Genomic DNA, 19,189 nt, shown 5'->3' with positions numbered 1-19,189 from the left:
AAGTTAATTTTCCAGATACTGTCTGTTTCAAATTGCAGTCTTTTTTTTCTTACGATAGTATTAGCGTTATCTGTCAATAAATTGCACTTCATTTTTTTAATGTTAAATTTTCCAGAGGAGGTACACTCTGGTTCAATTTCAGTCTTTTTTCCTAACATGATTCATTTATGTTGATTGGATCTTTATAAAGTGAACAGATTTTTAAGTTCATTTACTTAAAGCTTTTATTTCAAGCTTTTCAATGGTACCATTAACATTCATGTGTGTCAACTACATCCTGATCAATTACCGTTTTTACAAAACCCAGTTTGATTCCATTTTTTTGCTCCTAAGTGTATATAAGAAAAAAGATAAAATTGAAATTTCGAAAAAAATCATCAAAAATGTTTTTGTTAAAAATAAAAACATGAAAAATCAAAAATGTGTTTTTTTGAAAATGTTGTGATTCATAAACGCATCACTGATTTTGCATTACAAGTTTTTGCATGGAAAGAAAACACTACTTTATCTACAAAGCATCACGTTTGCACCAGAAATATTTTTGATGCATCTTTATTTTGGTTACTTTAAATCTTCTGTATAAAAATGTTCGTTGAAATTGGCCAACTAGTTAACTATTAAATGGTTATATAGCAGGTATTAATTGCACAATTACACAAAAGATTTAATCAAAATATTTATGGAAGTTTAATCAAAAATAACTTTTCTCTTTTTAAAAAATCAGCCTTTTCCTATTTTTACTTGCGATAAAATTTATGCATACTATGTATAGGGAAAATTTAGAATTCGTAAACATCAGAAATGACAATACATTGAGCTACAGCCTAACCGTAAATGTCAAAAAATGGAAATTAAAATAGTTTATTTCTAACTAATTTTGATTAAAATTTGTTTGTGAAATAAAGCAAATAAAACGGTTCATTATGTAATAAAAATTTTTTTTTTTTTTTAACAGTTATTAAAGGTAAATGTCAGAAAAGTTTTGTTGATTTCTATATTTAGAACGGATTTATGAACATTCTTTGAACTTGGATTTAATTTATAGATTAATTTGTGGATTGCTTCAGAATGTCATAAACGTAAAAACGTTCTTCTGTATCCATTTTTAATTCCTCTATAAGGCAACATTTTTTTTTTAAAAAAGTTGCGATTGTTTTTTCTTCTAATAATTTTAAATAGTTAGCTAATAAATAAGTACTGTGAACTACAACAAGTACAACTTCGTGCAATCCATTCGTAAATTTTTTTTTCTATTTTCAGTCCTGAGTTAAAAAAAACACACTTCCTTATTAATCGACGGTCTATAAATTAATGCAGTCAAATAAGGGTTTAACCTCGGAATGAATGTTAGTAGAAATTTTTTTTGCTCAATATCTTCCTTTTGCCATTCTATAACATATCTCAAAAGTCTAGAAAAATCTCATGTCCGCTTGTCGCGATTTCAAGGTCAAATCGCGAAATGGAGATTTTCAAAATTAGCAAAAATAGGCTATGGTATTATATACACATATGATACATGATTTCAAGGTATATTTTAATGCTGATTCCAAAAAATCTAAAATTAAGACAATCCGACGTCTCTGGAAAAAGTTATACCTGTTTTTCATCTGTCAACTCATATTATTATAACAGTTGCAAACTTACTGCCTAAAAACCCTTAAAAGTTATGGTAGATGAACTAAATTTTGCATAAAGATTTTTGAATCCATCATTATTAAAAATCAAAACAATCCATTACAAAAATATATATACCTACGAAATAATGGTATTTTTTGATGGAGGGGCAAATTTTAGAATATGCACTAAAGAAGATTCTTGTTCATCTTAGGAATAAGTGCAAATAGGCTAATTTTTTCATTTTAATCTTTGTTTGGATATTCTTTAATTACCCTCAAAAATCTAAAAAAATCTCATGTCCGCAAGACCTAATTTTCTTGGTTTGAAAATAAGGTGCAGATTTTAAAAAATTGGAAAACTATACACTTCATATATTTGTGTCAGATCAACATGAATAAGGTGCATTACTTTTCAGGGATGGTCAGGTTGACTTGTTTGTGAGTTTTGTTGGAATTAGTGTTAAAAAATACCTTTAAATCATGTCGCTTATGTTGGTATACATATAAAAATTTAAACTTTTCTTATTAATTTTTTAAAATCTGCACCTTCTTTTCAAACCAAGAAAATTAGGTCTTGCGGACATGAGATTTTTTTAGATTTTTGAGGGTAATTAAAGAATATCCAAACAAAGATTAAAATGAAAAAATTAGCCTATTTGCACTTATTCCTAAGATGAACAAGAATCTTCTTTAGTGCATATTCTAAAATTTGCCCCTCCATCAAAAAATACCATTATTTCGTAGGTGTATATATTTTTTGTAAGGGATTGTTTTGATTTTTAATAATGATGGATTCTAAAATCTTCATGCAAAATTTGGTTCGTCTACCATAACTTTTAAGGGTTTTAGGCAGTAAGTTTGCAACTGTTATAATAATATGAGTTGACAGATGAAAAACAGGTATAACTTTTTCCAGAGACGTCGGATTGTCTTAATTTTAGATTTTTTGGAATCAGCATTAAAATATACCTTGAAATCATGTATCATATGTGTATATAATACCATAGCCTATTTTTGCTAATTTTGAAAATCTCCATTTCGCGATTTGACCTTGAAATCGCGACAAGCGGACATGAGATTTTTCTAGACTTTTGAGATATGTTATAGAATGGCAAAAGGAAGATATTGAGCAAAAAAAATTTCTACTAACATTCATTCCGAGATTTACCCCTTTTTTCTCCTTATTTGACTGTATTAAATATGTTTTGTATACCTATAATATTCGTATCCAAATCCCAGTGCATACTGATTTTAATGAGTTATAAAAAAAAATTTAAAATCATAAGGACCTACAATTTTCAAAAAAAAAAAAAAAATTCCAAAAAATCCTTAAAAAAATTGTGTTTTTGTAATTTTAAAAACAAATTTTCATACTTAGATTTCTTTTAAATTTAATCATTAAAATTAATTAAAATTATTTTTTTATTCTATAAAAAGCTTTAATTTTAAAGCAACATTAGCTATAAGCTATAACATTACTTAAAGGCGAAAAAACTAAAATGATGATTTGTAGCTTAAAGGGTCCTTACCCTGATGAATGTGAGGTTTATTTCCATTCCACTAATTGTTCAAGATTTGCCTTATCAGCTCACACATGTGGCAAAAAAAACTTTTCTGATGACTTTATGTGTACAAATTGTTTTAAAGTTGAAAATGTTGAATGCTTTAAATATTTAGGTGTTTTAATTGATAAAAACATGAGCTGGAAACCGCATGTAGATGAACTAAAAAAATATATGTTATCCGCGACGCGCAAAATATATCTTTTGAAACCCCACTGCTCAGCTAAAATTCTCCTGCAGATATACTATGGATTGGCGCACTCTAAGTTACAGTACGGTATTGCTAGTTGGGGTGGAATATACAACTGCACAATAGAACAATTAAATGTTGCCCAAAAACATATGATAAGACTTATATGTAGAGTCAACAGGCTAACAAGTACCTGGCCTCTTTTCCTTAATCTTCGGGTGCTTCCAATAGCTCATCTTTATATCTTTAAGGTTTTGAAAGTGTTTTTTTTACGAAGCGGTTATAGTGCTACCTTGAGAAGTTCAAACATTTATGGATTAAGAGTGAATAACATGGCAATGGTAAATATTCCTTCATCTAATAGGACACACTTTTATAAATTTTACACTGCGGCGGCACCTAGGTTTTTTAATAAACTACCATTTGAAATACGAATAGAAAAGCAATCAAATTTGTTCATAAATAAAGTAAGGAATTTGCTTTTCACTGTGGATAGTTCTATGGTCAAATTATTTTTAAACTGAGTTTGATATCAAAACAAATTATTTTTCTACTAGCTTTCATACTTAAAATTGTCTTTCTTTTGCAATTTGAATTAATTTCCTTTTTTATAATTTTGTAATTTCATAATACATATTACCCCATAAACACATAATAAAAAATAATGAAATTTTAAAATGACGGATCATTCGCCTCTAGTCACACAAGTGCTACAGAATGATACCTTCTTCTAAAAATTATTAATCTTGTTACAATTACTATATAATATTATTATTGTATGTAGGTATTAACTATGTATTAATAATTTTAAGAAATTTAATAAAAAAAAAAAAAAAAAAAAAAGAGCAAGTAAGCGATCCGGTCGTGCATTTTATTTTTGTTGAAAAAATATTTTTTTCGGCATTAAAGTTAAAATCTGTGTTGCAAAGTGTTATCCAGTCATATTTAATTAGGCTGACAAAATATATTATCTTATCTTAATAATCAAGTAAACTTTAAAATTTAACTAAAAACTCAAATTAATTTATTAATTTCTTTAATAACATATGTACTTAAAACGTTACATCATCCAATTTTTTTTTCATATTTTTATTTCAGTTAATTGAAGAATTCACTAAAGCTCGCGTACCTAGCCGACCAAATGTCTTAGCATTCGATATACAACGTGGTAGAGATCATGGTTTGCAGGGATATGTGAAATATCTGGAACAATGCGAAGGTCGTCCAATTACCACCTGGGATGATTTAAATCATTACATAGCACCAGCAGTAAGTATAAAGCATATCAATCACGTTAATATAATTATGATTTTAAGACCTCCCAAGACTGTGTATCGACTATGGATAAAAACATTATACGATTACCAGCGAACAAAGTATGAAACCTTGAAAAAATGTCCAATTATGTCAGACCGATGGCAAATTGCAACAAATTAATGCAAGCATACCTTAGATACAGTGGGAAATATTGTATGCTTAATTTGGAATAATTAATAAATAATAGTTTATACCATTTAAAATGGCAAATAATTAAATTTTTTATACCAGTCTTACCTTAACTTGAAAATTTTTTACGATAGTCTTTCGGTATATTTTAAATTATAATAAATTCTTTGGAAAAAAGTTGGACCGTTTCAATGGATTTTGTGTTCTGTGGTCTAATTGGTATAAACTGGTTTAAAATACTTGAAATTTGAACATTTAAGCAATACGCAGACTTAAAAGACCTCTTTTCAATACTCTATCGGTTGGAATATTTTTTTGGTCAAATTTTCTGTTGATTGGTATAAATTGGTCAAGCTTAAATTTCCAATTTTTACCCCGTTTTGTGCCACTGTATCTAATACTATGTAACAATTAATCACATTCCTCTAATTCCCGCACAGATGGTTTCATCTATTATATTAGGTCTAATTAATTAATCAAAAACAAAAAAAAATCTTATATTGCAGGAAATAACGAAATTAAAATCCGTCTATGAACATGTGTCGAATGTCGACTTGATTGTCGGTGGAATTTCTGAAATACCTGCTAATGGCTCAACTGTTGGACCGACATTCACCTGTATTTTGGGTAAGTTTGAAAAAGCTTCGCGCTTGAGTTACTTTTGTTTGGTCTTGTTTTACTTTACAGCTCTTTTTGAGTTGGCAATTATTAGTCAAATTAGAGACCAACCAAATTAAATTGTTTACACTTCAAGCACTACTAGTTACTTAGTTTTTATTATCTTGTACTTTACTTACTTAGACAATTGCGTGTTTCAAGAAATTAGCTTTTTTTTTAAAGATATCAGATATCACAATAATGATTGTGTGACATTGAGCTATTGTTTTATGTCGAATGGTGGCAAAAGTGTGGATATGACAAAATCAAAGATGCGTGTTGTGTTGACTATGGTAGACAAACATTGTTTAGAAATCAAGTTTACAGAGCAAATAAAAAAGTTCACTTTACTTTAAAGACTTTTGGTATAATTTCTAAGTGGAGCTAAGTTTGTCAATACACGCTGGTTAATTAAACAATGTCTCAAGAATTTTGTTAATCGTATTCTTATAGAATTGTGGAAAATAGACTTGAATTTGATAAAAATGTACTAAAAAGTCTTATTTTTTCCTTTTCTAAACTAACCATTTAGTTTTAAATGAAACCAACAACTAACCAAAGATAATAAAATCTGAATTGTTTGTAATCCTGTTTGAATTGCTTACATTGTAAGACAACACATTTCAAAACAAATGTGTTGAAGCCGTAGGCAGTGCTATCAAACCCACAGATTTGTTAGATCAATTCAGATTTGTAATCAAATTTTTACTACTAAATAGTGGTTGCAGAGTCATTCAACGCTTCAACTTGTAATTAAATTGTATTTCATGAAGAAACACAAGTGTATACACCACAAACTGATAAATGGAAATTATAAGTGCACTGCACTCGAATAAAGTATTTATAAATCAAATTTGATGGTCTTTTTTTTAATGAAAGTTTCATAAAATCTGTATTTTATTTTAGTAGTAAGTTAAAAAAAAAGTTAGTAATTCTTCGTTAAGACCTATATAACTCCAAAATCAACAAACTGTCAACAAGCTATTCATCATTCGTATGTATGAAATAAGTATGGGTTTTTACTTGCTCTTTAAGGGCAAGTATTGCTTTCGTTTAAAAAATAAAATGCACGACTGGGTCGCACGTACTTGCTCTTGTAGTTCAAAGTATCGTTATCTTAAATATCTATTGGAAAAAATACAAAAAAATGAAAATTAAAAAAATTACATTTAAATTTATTTTTTTCAAAAACCTTTTAAAAAAATTTTTTCAAAAACTACTTTTTAATTTTTTTTTACATTCGCCAGTTCAAAATTATGTCTATAAATTTTGAATAAAATTGACTTATGCTTTGATGAAATTTATGAACTTTAAAAATATGTCAATTTTTGAAAAACGTCAACGCCATATTTCCGTTCTCCGCATTTTTTGAGAAAAACTAAAAACGCAGTTTTGTTAGAATCAGTAAGAGTATTACGTACACTAAATTTAATCAAAATCGTTAGAGCCGTTTTCGAGAAATTTGCAATACCTCGGAAACGTTATATGGGAGATATGCGTTAAAACGGAGATATTAAAAAAATAAAAAAAAACGGGTCTAGGGAATTACGTAAAAGTCATCTGTACCAAGCTTCAAGCAAATCCATCCATCCGTTTAGGCCCTAGCTCGATGTACAGATGGACGTACAGACGCACAGACCGAGGGACGGCATGACGAAAACCACTTTTTGATCTTCTCCATTATCGTAATGTTGGTTTTGATTAAAACCTCAACTTTTTTTTTCTACACGAAACCAATACTTGCCCTATAGAGCAAGTAAAAATATAACGATGATAGAGAAGTCTAAAACGTGGTTTTTGTCATACCGTCCGTTGGTCTCTTCATCTGCTTGACGTTTCGTCCGTGTGTTCACTGTCGAGCCTTAGACCTAAAGGTTGGATATCTCGCTTAAAAAATTTCGAATTATAACAATATTTTGCCACTCTAACAATTTCGGTTGAATCCGGTGGACGTAATGTAGTAAGTGATTATAATAAAATCACAGATTAAGTTTTTCTAAATTTTTTGAAAAAAAAAAAACATCTGTCATGCGTACAGCTCAAACGATTTTGTTCAATTTTGTTTTGTCTTATATGTATACCTAAAGGCAGTTATTATTTAATTTAAAAGAATATTGTGCAGCAAGTTGAAGTACAATACAATATAATATTAACTTAAAAATTCAAAATCATTCCTTTCTGGTTGTCGAGTTACTCAAGTAGCTTATAAGCTTAGAAATTAAAATTGGTTTCAAATGAAAGAAAAATTGGTACTGAAAATGAAAAATATAGGTTGCCACTTTTAAAATTGGAACTCTATGAAAAATTGTCACATGACTAATTTGGCATCGATGTATTTGTAAATTGGTCAGAAATAAAAACGTTTGAAATTCCAAACAAAAACCTTAATAGTATCAAAGAACAATAAGAGAGAGAGAGAGAACTATTTTTGGATAGAAGACGGCATCATCTGAAATTTATACCAAAATTTAAGCCTTTTACTCGATCAAATATAATACAATTTGACTGAAAACAAAGGTTTTTGGTTGTTTTTTTTTAGCATTTGAGTAGATTTGCTGAGTATTTGCTTATATTTTAGAGTTTTTAACCGACCTTTGTTTTAGATAGAAGAATGTCCCAGTTGATTTTTGAGAACCATTTTAGGATTTTATAAAAAAGATCTCATTTTTTTTTGTTTTTTTTTTTTTTGAAAAATCTAGTTTTTGAAAACTGGGCAGTTTTTAAGGAATTCGTTTTTTTTTTAACAAAATAAATCAAACGCCATGCTTTTTCAGTTATTTTATAAAAAAATTGCTATTTTATGTGTTTTTATGTGTATATTTCTTATACCTAAGTTCATTCAAAAATTAAATTATAATTGTTTTTACAGAAAAAAAAACTGATGTACATTCCACTTAAAATTTTAGTAGGTGTAAATACATTTTTTTTTTCACACAATAAATTGGAAAAATCGATTTAAGGACAAAAACAAAAATCTTCCCGCTTTATGAAAACAAAATTAAAAGACAAAGATCTAAAAATCTGTAGAAAAAAATTAATTATAAGCTGGTATAATTTAAGATAATTTAAAATGTACTTGTACATATTTAACCCTTTCGGACCCAGCGTTACTCTCATGTAACATTTTTTTTTTTTAAATTCGTAAAAAATATTAAATTAAACAATTTTTTAGGTTACGATGGCTTAATAATAATAATGGTCATAGGCAGTGCATGTTACTTACATGTAACATGAGGAAAACACATTAGTTTTGCTATTTATTATTTTGGAAAATAAATTTTTGCTATTCATATTTCTTAGTTCTGATGTTTTTGACCCGATAATACCAAAAAAAACCTTTTTTATTATTGATTTTCATAGCTTGAGTTCGAAAGGGTTAACAACTTCTTTTATAAGAAATCTTAAACTTAGGTATATACATATTAGACTGGGCCAAAAAAATAAAATATTTTTTTTTTTGAAAGTTACTTCGAAAATCTTGTTCAGGATGATGAAAAAAAAATTTGGTGAAAATTTGAGCCGTTAAAAAAAATTTTAAGAGGTCTATCATCGGTGTTTTTTATTTTTATACATGATATGATGTTTTACAACAGAACTGCTAGACGATCAAAGTAAAAAAAAATTCTGTTCATTTTTTCTTATATAAAATTAAATTTCCTACAAAAAAGATCTTAGTGAAAATTTTCGTCAGACGAGCCGTATTCGAGTAATTAAGCTTTTTAAATCGAAGTGTTTTTTCAATTTGACTGTTTCACTTTGGAATTTTGTGATGAGCAAATAAGTGAATAGAAACATAAAACCACGACAGATTCTTATAGGAAATTTAATTCTCTACAAAAAAGGTCTTGTAGTAATTTTCCCTAAATTGAGTTCTGAAGAAGTTATTCACGATTTAAATCGAGAAAAAAATTAAAAAATCAATTTTCAATTTCAAAATTTTCTAATTCACTGAAAATTCAATATTTTCAAATTAGCAAGATGTTTTCTTGTAGGGACTTAAACGTTCTATAAAAAGTTCTTTGGCAGCAAATTAATTGCTTTAACCGTTTAGAAGATAATCGTATTCAAATCGCATTGCATACTTGTCATAAGAAAACTATTGAAATCAGTGGGCATTGGTTTTGATACGAAAAGCTTAATTACTCGAATACGACTCGTCTGACGAAAATTTTCAATAAGATCTTTTTTGTAGGAAATTTAATTTTATGCAAGAAAAAATGAACAGAAATTTTTTTTACTTTGATCGTCTAGCAGTTCTGTTGTAAAACATCATATCATGTATAAAAATAAAAAACACCGATGATAGACCTCTTAAAATTTTTTTTAACGGCTCAAATTTTCACCAAATTTTTTTTTCATCATCCTGAACAAGATTTTCGAAGTAACTTTCAAAAAAAAAATATTTTATTTTTTTGGCCCAGTCTAATACATATAAAAAAAAAAAACAAAATATATTTATAATATATGTATATTGCAAATAAAAATAAAAAAATGTTTTTACTAATAAAAAATGTTATACATTGAAAAAAAAAATTAAGTGCAAGATATGTGCATTTTAATTTTCGTCGAATATTATGGAATTTGGACTCTTTGACCATGCCATGCCAAATATTCAAAATTGTATGAAAAAAAATTTATTGCATTGCATTGAATTTTAATAACATTTTCTTTTTTATTTGTAATAAATATTTTTTTTTAATGCAATTTTTTTATTTGCAATATTTATATTTTTTTTACTTTGCGAAATAAATACTATAGATAAAAACAAATTTTTGGATTTTAAAAAATATTTCAAAATTTTTTCTTTGAAAAGTCAAGTTTTTGAAAACGGGTTAGTGAACTATTTCGAGACTCAACATAACATGTGTACGAACTTTTTTTTTTGAAAAATGGTAGAAAATTTGTATGTCATAATATCCACCTATTAAAAATATAATTTAAAAAAAAAACGGCTCTAACGATTTTCAAATTTTTTTTCGAAAAATTCCTTTTTATGTTTTTATGTTAGAGTTTAGATGGCATACTTTGTTTTTTGTTCAAAACCATTAGAAACGGTGTTCCATTAATTAATAAAAAAAGATTTTAATAAAATCAAATTATAATTTTCCCTAATTTTTTTTTCATAAAAGGCTTTAAGGTAAGAGCTACAAAGCTACATGCATCGTGCATTTTATTTTATAGCCAAAAAATATTTTTTTTTCTTTAATGCAAATTTTTTTCAATTGCAACAAATATTTTTTTTTAATGCATTTTTTTTTTTCAAATTCATTTTTTTTTTTTTCAATTGATAAAATTTTACAACACTGGCCAATTATATGAACAAAACTTTAAAATTTTATATTTATCATATTTGGTATGTTTTAGATTAAAATAACTTTTTTTCAACAGGTGAACAATTTTCAAAAATCCGTCAATGGCATCATAATCTTGTTGCTGATCCTGTTTCATTTGAAAGTAAATTGAAAAAAGTCACAGCTGCTAAATTGATGTGTGCCAATTCAGGATTGAAAGAAGTCCCAAAAAATATATTCTATATTGCTTCAAATACGTAAGTTTTACTCAAAATCATTATAATAACAAATTGTTAACAAACAGTTTATCATTAAATTAATATTTGATTTTTATTTGTACTTTTGTTTCAGAAACCCCCTTGTGCCATGTGATGAATTGTTAAAGTCATCTAATTAATCATAATCTCAAGTAATTGTTTGTTGATAAACTTTATGTCCATGAACAATCTCAAATGGTTTGAAATAAGTTTAATTTTTTATTTTTCAAATCGTGACTATAACAGATAATAATAATAAAGACAAATTAATTAAAATTGCTTTGGTGTTTGATATTTTGTTTACATATCTTTACGTAGCTTTGTAAAGTTTCTCAAGATTATTTCGCAGAAAATTAATGACTAAAGTCCAAATACTTACGTGGACAAGGCGAACAAAAGGAAATTATTTGAAATATTTGCTTCACAGAACACACTAAAATGGCTATGTTTTATACTGGCAAGTTGGTTTTATCCAGACAATATCAATAGTTACTCTTTTTTTTTAAATATTATTTTATGTATCTATTATGGAAATATGTATTTATGGGTTACTACGCTAATTGGTCTCCTAGCTTATGGTATAGTAAAAATTTTAATAGTTCAACATGCAATGCGGCTATTAAATTTAATTCAAAGCCATATTCTTCCGATTGAATAACATCCACACACTGCACTCTGCCATATAGACCATTTAAGTTAATCAATTTTTGAATGGGAACAGAAAATAAAATGTATTAATTTAGCTCAAGTCTAGGTAACGAAAATTGAGTCTTCAATTCTTTTCATGTTTAAAATCCAATGGAAATTTGTAAAGAAATATATGTAGTTTTAAATACATTGGTATGTAACTAGTAATAGCCGGAAAATTAAACAAAACTTATTTGTTCATTGGAACGAAAAATTTATGAAGCAGCTAAGTTCACAAATGCGAACAAATCTATCGAGCAATATTTGTTTGTGAAACAATCCTTTAACAATGTAATATGGTATTCGTTTTTATGTATTTCTTAGAGTTCAGTATATTGAGTTAACTCAGATTATAATTAAGTTAGTCAATCCTCCATAGCAAATTAAAAAAATTTTAAGTAAGTTGCAGTTTTATATTTTGAGGGAATACATCTGTAGGTATGTAGAGGTCGTAGGTATTACTGAGTACATCATATTTTGGCACTTGAAATTTTTTGTAGACCCTCTAAATTTCAAGTTATTGTCAAAAAACCGTTTTTGAATGTTTTCAGATTTCAACGATTTCTTACTCAGCCATTTTTGTGTCAATTTTTACTTGCTATATAGGTACTATAGGGCAAGTTTAGGATTCGTAAAAAAAATCGAACTCGAGATAACAATTTTACTTGACATGACGATGATGGAGAATGCCAAAAATGTGGGTCCGGCAATTCTGTCTGTCTGTCTGTCTGTCTGTGTGTCTGTCTCTATCTGGAGCTGCAGCCTAAACGAGTGAAGTGATTTTCTTCAAACTTGGTAGTTAGCAGTTTTTGGTGATTCCCTAGAGGGGAAATTGAAATTTTTTTTTTATGACCAAAACTAACGGAAATAGAAAAGTTAATTTTTTTCAAAAACGGCTCTAACGATTTTGATTAAAATTTTTGTGTGTAGTACTACACATAAGAGCCAACTTTTTAAATAAAAAAATATTTTTTGTACCGTTATTAACGGTACCTGTCATAGAACGGTTTTTTTCGTTTCTGAATATCTCGTACAACATGAACCCGATTTAAATGAAAATTTTTATACAAAAGTGTGTAAGTAAAGATAATATTAAAAATTTAGAAAATTTTCAAAAAACCCATTTTTGGTTTTTTAAAAAATATTTCAAAATTTTTTTTGAAAAATCAATTTTTTGAAAACGGATCAATGAAAAATTTTGAAATTTAGTTTTTATGTGTAAATTAATTATTTCTTCAAAATGGCATACCAACTTTTCTTATGAAAAATGTTAAAAAATTTTTATATATAAAAAATTATTTTTTTAAAAAACGGCTCCTACAATTTTCGAAAATTTTTTTCTAAAAATATCTTTTTATACAACGGTCTCCGAACTCTAAAAAACGGTGAATAAATGTTGTACTTTAAGATTCAGCCCATAAAATCTACACCCAATTTGGTGCTTGAGCGTAATAAAAAAATATTTTCAAAAAGAACAAGTACTCTTCTATTTAGAACTGTAAATAAATCTGAAATTGACCGAAAAATGGCTGAGTAAAAAATCGTTGAAATCTGAAAACATTGAAAAACTGTTTTTGACGATAACTTGAAATTTTGAGGGTCTACAAAAAATTTTAAATGCCGAAATATGATGTACTCAGTAATACCTGAAACCTCTGCTAGGCCATTTCCAAAGTAATTGAAATGATTTTTATTTTGTAACACAGTGTTATTGATTTCAAAATGGCATACCAATTTTATTTTAAAACTTTTTCTTCCAAAAAAATTTATTTATACAAAATTACTTTTTAAATAACGGATCTAACGACTTTGAATTTTTTTTAAATGTATCTTAATAAAACAAATGAAAATGCATACTTGTTTGGGAGCACAATTTGGATTCATATATTGTTTTATTCCTTTGAAAAACGATTTGTATATGTTTTTTTTTTTATTTTTTTTTTTGTTTTTATATACCTACATCTATTATATTAAAATTTGGTTTTGTGTACGTTCGCTAACCGGCCACACCGACTGACTTATTTTCTTAATTTTTTTTTTAAATCAAAGAGACATAAGAGGAGAAGGTTTAAGGCAAAAAAAATTTAAGATTTTATAGGGTAAATAGGGGTAGCACGACATTGAAAAAAGAAGCTATTTTCTAAACGGTAAGTCGTAAAGAGTTGACTTTTTTTTAAATGATAGACAAATTTATTCAATAGTTAAAAACGGTATTGAAAAATTTCAAAAAAATTTCAGAAACAAGTTGTGAAGGTTTTTTTGCAATCATAGACCTTCGACAAAACACTAATTACAGGTACGCAAAATTTTGTACAGAAATTTGAGTTACACCATTAGAAAGATATTAAAAAAAAAAAATTAGGTGTCTAATACGGATTTTTTTCATAGGCCCTGTATTTTGAAATAAAAATTTTTTGAAAAACAACTAATTTTTAGGGACATTTTTGAGTAGGAATTTTTAAAAGTCTGCAAAAAATCTCAAACTTATAGGAAATAAAGGTTTTAATCATGCGCATGCATGAGTATTTTGCATAGGCCACTTTTGCTAAAAGTTTAAAAGTTAATATTTTTAAACTCATTTTATGAACTTTTCAAGTTTGTATCCTCTTTTTCATTTGAAAGAGTCGAAAATTAGAAATAAATACAAGAAATGGCATAATAAAAAATAAAACTTATTTTTCTCAAGGCATCCTCATTACTAACGCTTGCGTTAAAATTATAATACTTTTCGGTGTGATTAGCGTAACTGATCTACCACGTTTCGTTCGTTTCGTGAAAATAACCGAAACGAAAAGTATACAAATCTCATAACGGTGTTAAAAACATTCTTTGTGTGTTAAAAGCATTATTTTTTATAGACTGCTTAGATCTGCTCTGAAAACTTCGCCTAACTGAAAAATGATTGATTCCAAAACTAAATTTATACACTCAACAAATCGCTGTACATACGAGAACAGTTTAAACTAAACAAATAAACGATTGCTGTCTCTTCTGAGAAACGATAAATTCGTTCCCTGTTTTCTTATACCTTTTTGAGAAGCGATTGGCGTTAATGTGCAATTGTACGGCATTGCTTTTTTTCAAGTAGGTATAACAATAGCTTTTAGGGATTGTTGTCCCTTGTTTTTGAAAAAAAAAAGCGGACTGCTTTGATTTGTGAAAGTCAGAACTTAACTTGACTTTTTCTATTCTAAGAACTCAAAAATAGAATGCTAGCGAGGTCGTAAACGTTTTAAAATGTTAAAAAAATTCTTATCTAACTTAAATACACTCCTGCTCAAATTTAACGCACATCCTATTTATTTTAAAGTAAAGTCCTGCTATTACTTTATGCCACAGCATCATGGTTATTTTCTCAAATGAGACAATAGTGATCTTAAATTAAAGGTATGGAATAATATGTTTGTCGGGAAGATTTGGGGAGAGATTTGCTGAAGTCTGTCTGTTAACCCGCGAGCCTTTTAAAGAAGAGTCATAAAATTTCATGGAGTTAAATCTGCTTTACAACACCTACGGACTTAGCGAGCCTTTCTAGACCTAAGTTAAGTACCCAAAAATATTTGACTGATTCCCCGAACAGCATCTGGTTCCAATCACTCCTAGATTTGGTCCACAGTTTAGTCTGATACACGATAATGCATGCTAGAGTAGTTTGAGAATATCTTCAAGATTTTAATATTCCAGCTTCGGATTAACCACACAGAAATCTGGATTTTAATTCAATAGAACATGTGTAGGAAATATTGAAAAGATGCATTCGCGACCGAAATCCACCTCCAAGCAGTCTTGATCAACTGAAAACTTCAGTGAAAGAAGTGTTAAAACAAAACCTTCAAAAGTTAATTAGTGGAATGGACAAACGACTCCAGGTTGTCAAATGCGCTAGAGGAGACTATACCAAGTATTGCATACAATTATGGGAAAGAACCGTCACCCGCTTCCATTTTTTTTTTTAATTTTTCTTCTTAAAAATAAAAATTATTTTATAATCAGTTTTCAGACCTTGAATTGTTAAATTTGGTTTATCTTTTTTTTGGTTGATAATACTGTTGCAGTTTAGCATTTTTTCGACTTGCTAAACAATAACAAAACACAAAAAAATGCACCAAAGAATTTTAAAGCCTTTTAAAATAAGATGCAGGGGTATAACTTCAGACGAAAAATGTGTGCGTTAATTTTGAGCAGGAGTTTATGTGTTCTTTTTTTTGCAATGAGACAATAATTATGAAATACCTTTAAGAATAGATCACCAGCTTCCGCTTCCGTCACCTACATTTTTCTCTCATCGTGTTGTCGTGTGTGTACGTAGGCAAGCCAAAGACATCTTATCAGTCGAAAATTCTTGATTCTAATGTTTCATATAAAACGTTCTATACAAGTGTAAATCAAACAATCAGTTGTCGATAAGATAAACACCATTATATTATTTAGGTGATATCAGGGATTTTTGCAATGTATGAAATTTTGAAAAAAAAAAAATCAATACACCTATTAGAATGTTTACACATTCTCAAAAAAAAAAAAGATACCCGCCTTTCACTTATGCGCTTATAGAACTCGTATAATGGTGAAGTACAGGTGTGTTATCAGTTTCAGAAAAATTTTGATTGTTCCTCACTTGCTTGATTGATTGTTTTTAGTTCGGAATTGAGACGTGAAAAGACAATACGTTTTTCGAGTGTTTGCGCAGATTCGAAGATTGCTTTTTTGGCCGACCAAAGTTAATAAAACCAAAAGTACTATCATTCGATAGCGATGTCATAGTTTGAACTGTTTTCGGTAGTGAAATTTCGAAAACGGACCTTTGCGCCTTAAAAGATATGCAAGTTTAAAAAGTGAAAGTGTAGGTATACCAACAATCGGAAAAAAGTTTGTGAAATTTGTACCCCTACTTAAAGAGGACTTTTTTTTTTTAAATCTGAAATGTTTTAAACAACAAAATTGGATAAACAAAAAAGACCGAATTTCATAAAATGTAAGTATGTTTATTGAAAAAAATTATTTTTAGAAAATTCTTTGAAACGTAAAATATACAGCAATTGTTCAATTTAATTAACAACACTTTATAGAAAAAGGTAAATCGAAAACAATAATCTTATCAATTTAAGGTTTTTGTTTATCAAAACGAAATCTGAAAAGTCTGATATAGAAAACACTTATCGTGTATTTTTTTTGTTGTACCCAATTGTTTTACCATTTGAAGGTTAAAAATATCTTTGATGACAACAACACTTTATATCAATAACGGTCAAGTGAAGTTATGTTTTTGTAAAGAGCATAAATACAAAAAGTAGAGTCATGTTGAAAGTATCATATTGAACTAATTAATGTTGTGGGTTTTGTGACAGATTTGAAGACTTTCAAGTTTATTTTAATTAATTAATAAGTAATATTTATTAAGTAAGTGTGTTTGGGTCGATACAAGAAATTACTACAGCCCGAATGTAATTAATAAGAAAAAAGTTTTATCATAAGGGGGTTCTATTTTGACCGTTTTGTTTTTGTGATCCAAAATTAAAAAGTTCATTTATTTTGGTTGATACATTTTCGAAAGAATATTTAGTTTGGCAGCAGCTTGATCAAAGTGAACCTCTAGTGGTGTAGAGTCACTGCAAAACAGAAGCGAAGAGGAGTGCCCCAAATTTAAGCAAAAAAAGGCAGTGCTTGTATCGGGAGCTGGAAGAAATTTGTACCCCGGAAGATTCGTTCGCCAAAGTGCAATAACTTTTCTTGGAGAACGTACAAATTTTTTACAGATTATGACGCACTTTTAAATAAACAATTCCCCAGGCTATACTGCCCAATAGCTAGCTTCACCTAAGAAGTTATTAAGTTAATGAAACGGTTAAATACTTCAAAAATGGAAAACCTGTTTGACGTTACAAAATATGCTCAGAGTTAGATATGGAAAAATTCCAGCCTGTAAATTATTTGTTTGTATCAAAAATTAATTGCTTTTAACTATATGCTTAATATGCACATATTATTAAAATTTTGAGCTCTAAAATATCGGTAGATTTTTTACCCTTTGCATTTATTTTTCTTATTTTTTTTCACAAAAAAAAAAAAATTGAGACAAGTTCTAATATTTCTATAGTTCAAACCCGTAGGAAAAATTAACTATTTTTCGAAGGGAGCGTATCGGAATCCCGCTTTTTAAAATCCCGTTTTTCGAAAATCCCGAAAAAACAAGTTTCAAAATCCCGTTTACTAAAATACCGGTTTTTTAAATCCCGTTTTCATAAATCCCGCATTTTAAAATACCGTCAAATCCCGAAAATCCCGATTTTTTTTTACAAAATACATGCTTAATTCACAAATAAAAAAATCGTGACAAATAGACAAAAAATTAATAAAACTGATTTTTTTCGTTGTAAAGCCCACACAATATGTACCTTCAACACATTATGAAAAGGTATTTCTTTTATAAAAACATAAAATGATTAGAGGGCTTAACTACATTCAACACTTTTTGAAAAAGTGAAAATATTTTTTTTCTCTCTACCGGAAATTTGTTGTAAAAAAGAGTTTAAAAATTGATTTTTGGACAAAAAAATAAGGTTTCTGCATAATTTGTTTTAATTTTCTAGCCCGAAAAAACATACAAAAATGCGTTTGAAAATTTTCACTTTTGTACTTTTTCACTTTTTGAGCCAATGTAGTTAAGGCTTAAAGCCTTAAATTGAGTTCACAAGTAAAAGAAATTTCATTTATTTAAGTATCAAAATTGTTGAAATGCATCCAAATATAAGTTGAAATATATTTAAATGAAATTTCTTTTGATTATGTAGTGTGTACTTAATTTAATTTGTTGTGATCATTTTATGTTATTATTAATCTATGGGATTATCACGATTTGATTGTTCTTCTTTAAAGTAAATATTAGTTTGTTAATTGATTTCTTTTTAGTATCACATTCCTTGCTTTTTCTAATTTTTTTTTATATATTATATTTTTTGTTAAAGGTTTTAATTAAATGGGTTTAGAACAATCTCTCATTTTTTAATTTGTTTTAGTATCCCGATTTTGCAAGCAAAACTAGTAGTTTTATTTTAAAAAATCACGCGATTTTTGAAAATAAAACAACTAGTTTTGCTTGCAAAATCGGGATAATAAAAAACGGGATTATAAAAATCGGGATTTTTAAAAGCGGGATTATATAAAGCGGGATAATGAAAAACGGGATTTTAAAAGCGGGATTTAAAAAAACGGGAATATAAAAAGCGGGATATCGAACCCAACCCTTTTTAGAATACAAAAATTCTTGTTTACTATATGTTATATCCATCGCATCACAAAGATTAGGATCTTCAGATCTTTACGTTAAAATTTGTGTTATCACTCTTTTTATTGTTGTATACCTAACTGAAATAAATCTCCTTTAAAAACTTACAACAAGACTTTTTTTTTGTTTTATATTTTAGAGTAAGATATACACTTAGGAGCAAAAAAATGGAATCAAACTTTTGCGTTTTTTTAAAAC

At 27.9% G+C, this 19,189-nt stretch overlaps 1 protein-coding gene across 1 annotated transcript in view; it reads left to right on the top strand.

Moving 5' to 3' along the window:
- The window catches only part of LOC129914221 (peroxidase), a 28,760-nt gene extending 17,465 nt beyond the window's left edge, over positions 1–11,295 (top strand). Inside the window, exons 9-12 of the mRNA XM_055993363.1 lie at positions 4,467–4,637; positions 5,321–5,441; positions 10,860–11,019; positions 11,114–11,295. Coding sequence (XP_055849338.1) covers positions 4,467–4,637; positions 5,321–5,441; positions 10,860–11,019; positions 11,114–11,159 — 498 coding nt within the window. The 3' untranslated portion in view covers positions 11,160–11,295. The remainder of the gene's footprint in view (positions 1–4,466; positions 4,638–5,320; positions 5,442–10,859; positions 11,020–11,113) is intronic.
- The last annotated feature ends 7,894 nt before the right edge of the window (positions 11,296–19,189 follow it).

The sequence above is a fragment of the Episyrphus balteatus genome, chromosome 3, assembly GCF_945859705.1.
Source record: "Episyrphus balteatus chromosome 3, idEpiBalt1.1, whole genome shotgun sequence".
Lineage (NCBI taxonomy): Eukaryota > Metazoa > Arthropoda > Insecta > Diptera > Syrphidae > Episyrphus > Episyrphus balteatus.
Note: the sequence above shows the minus strand (reverse complement) of the source record. Positions and strands in the feature narration are given on the sequence as shown.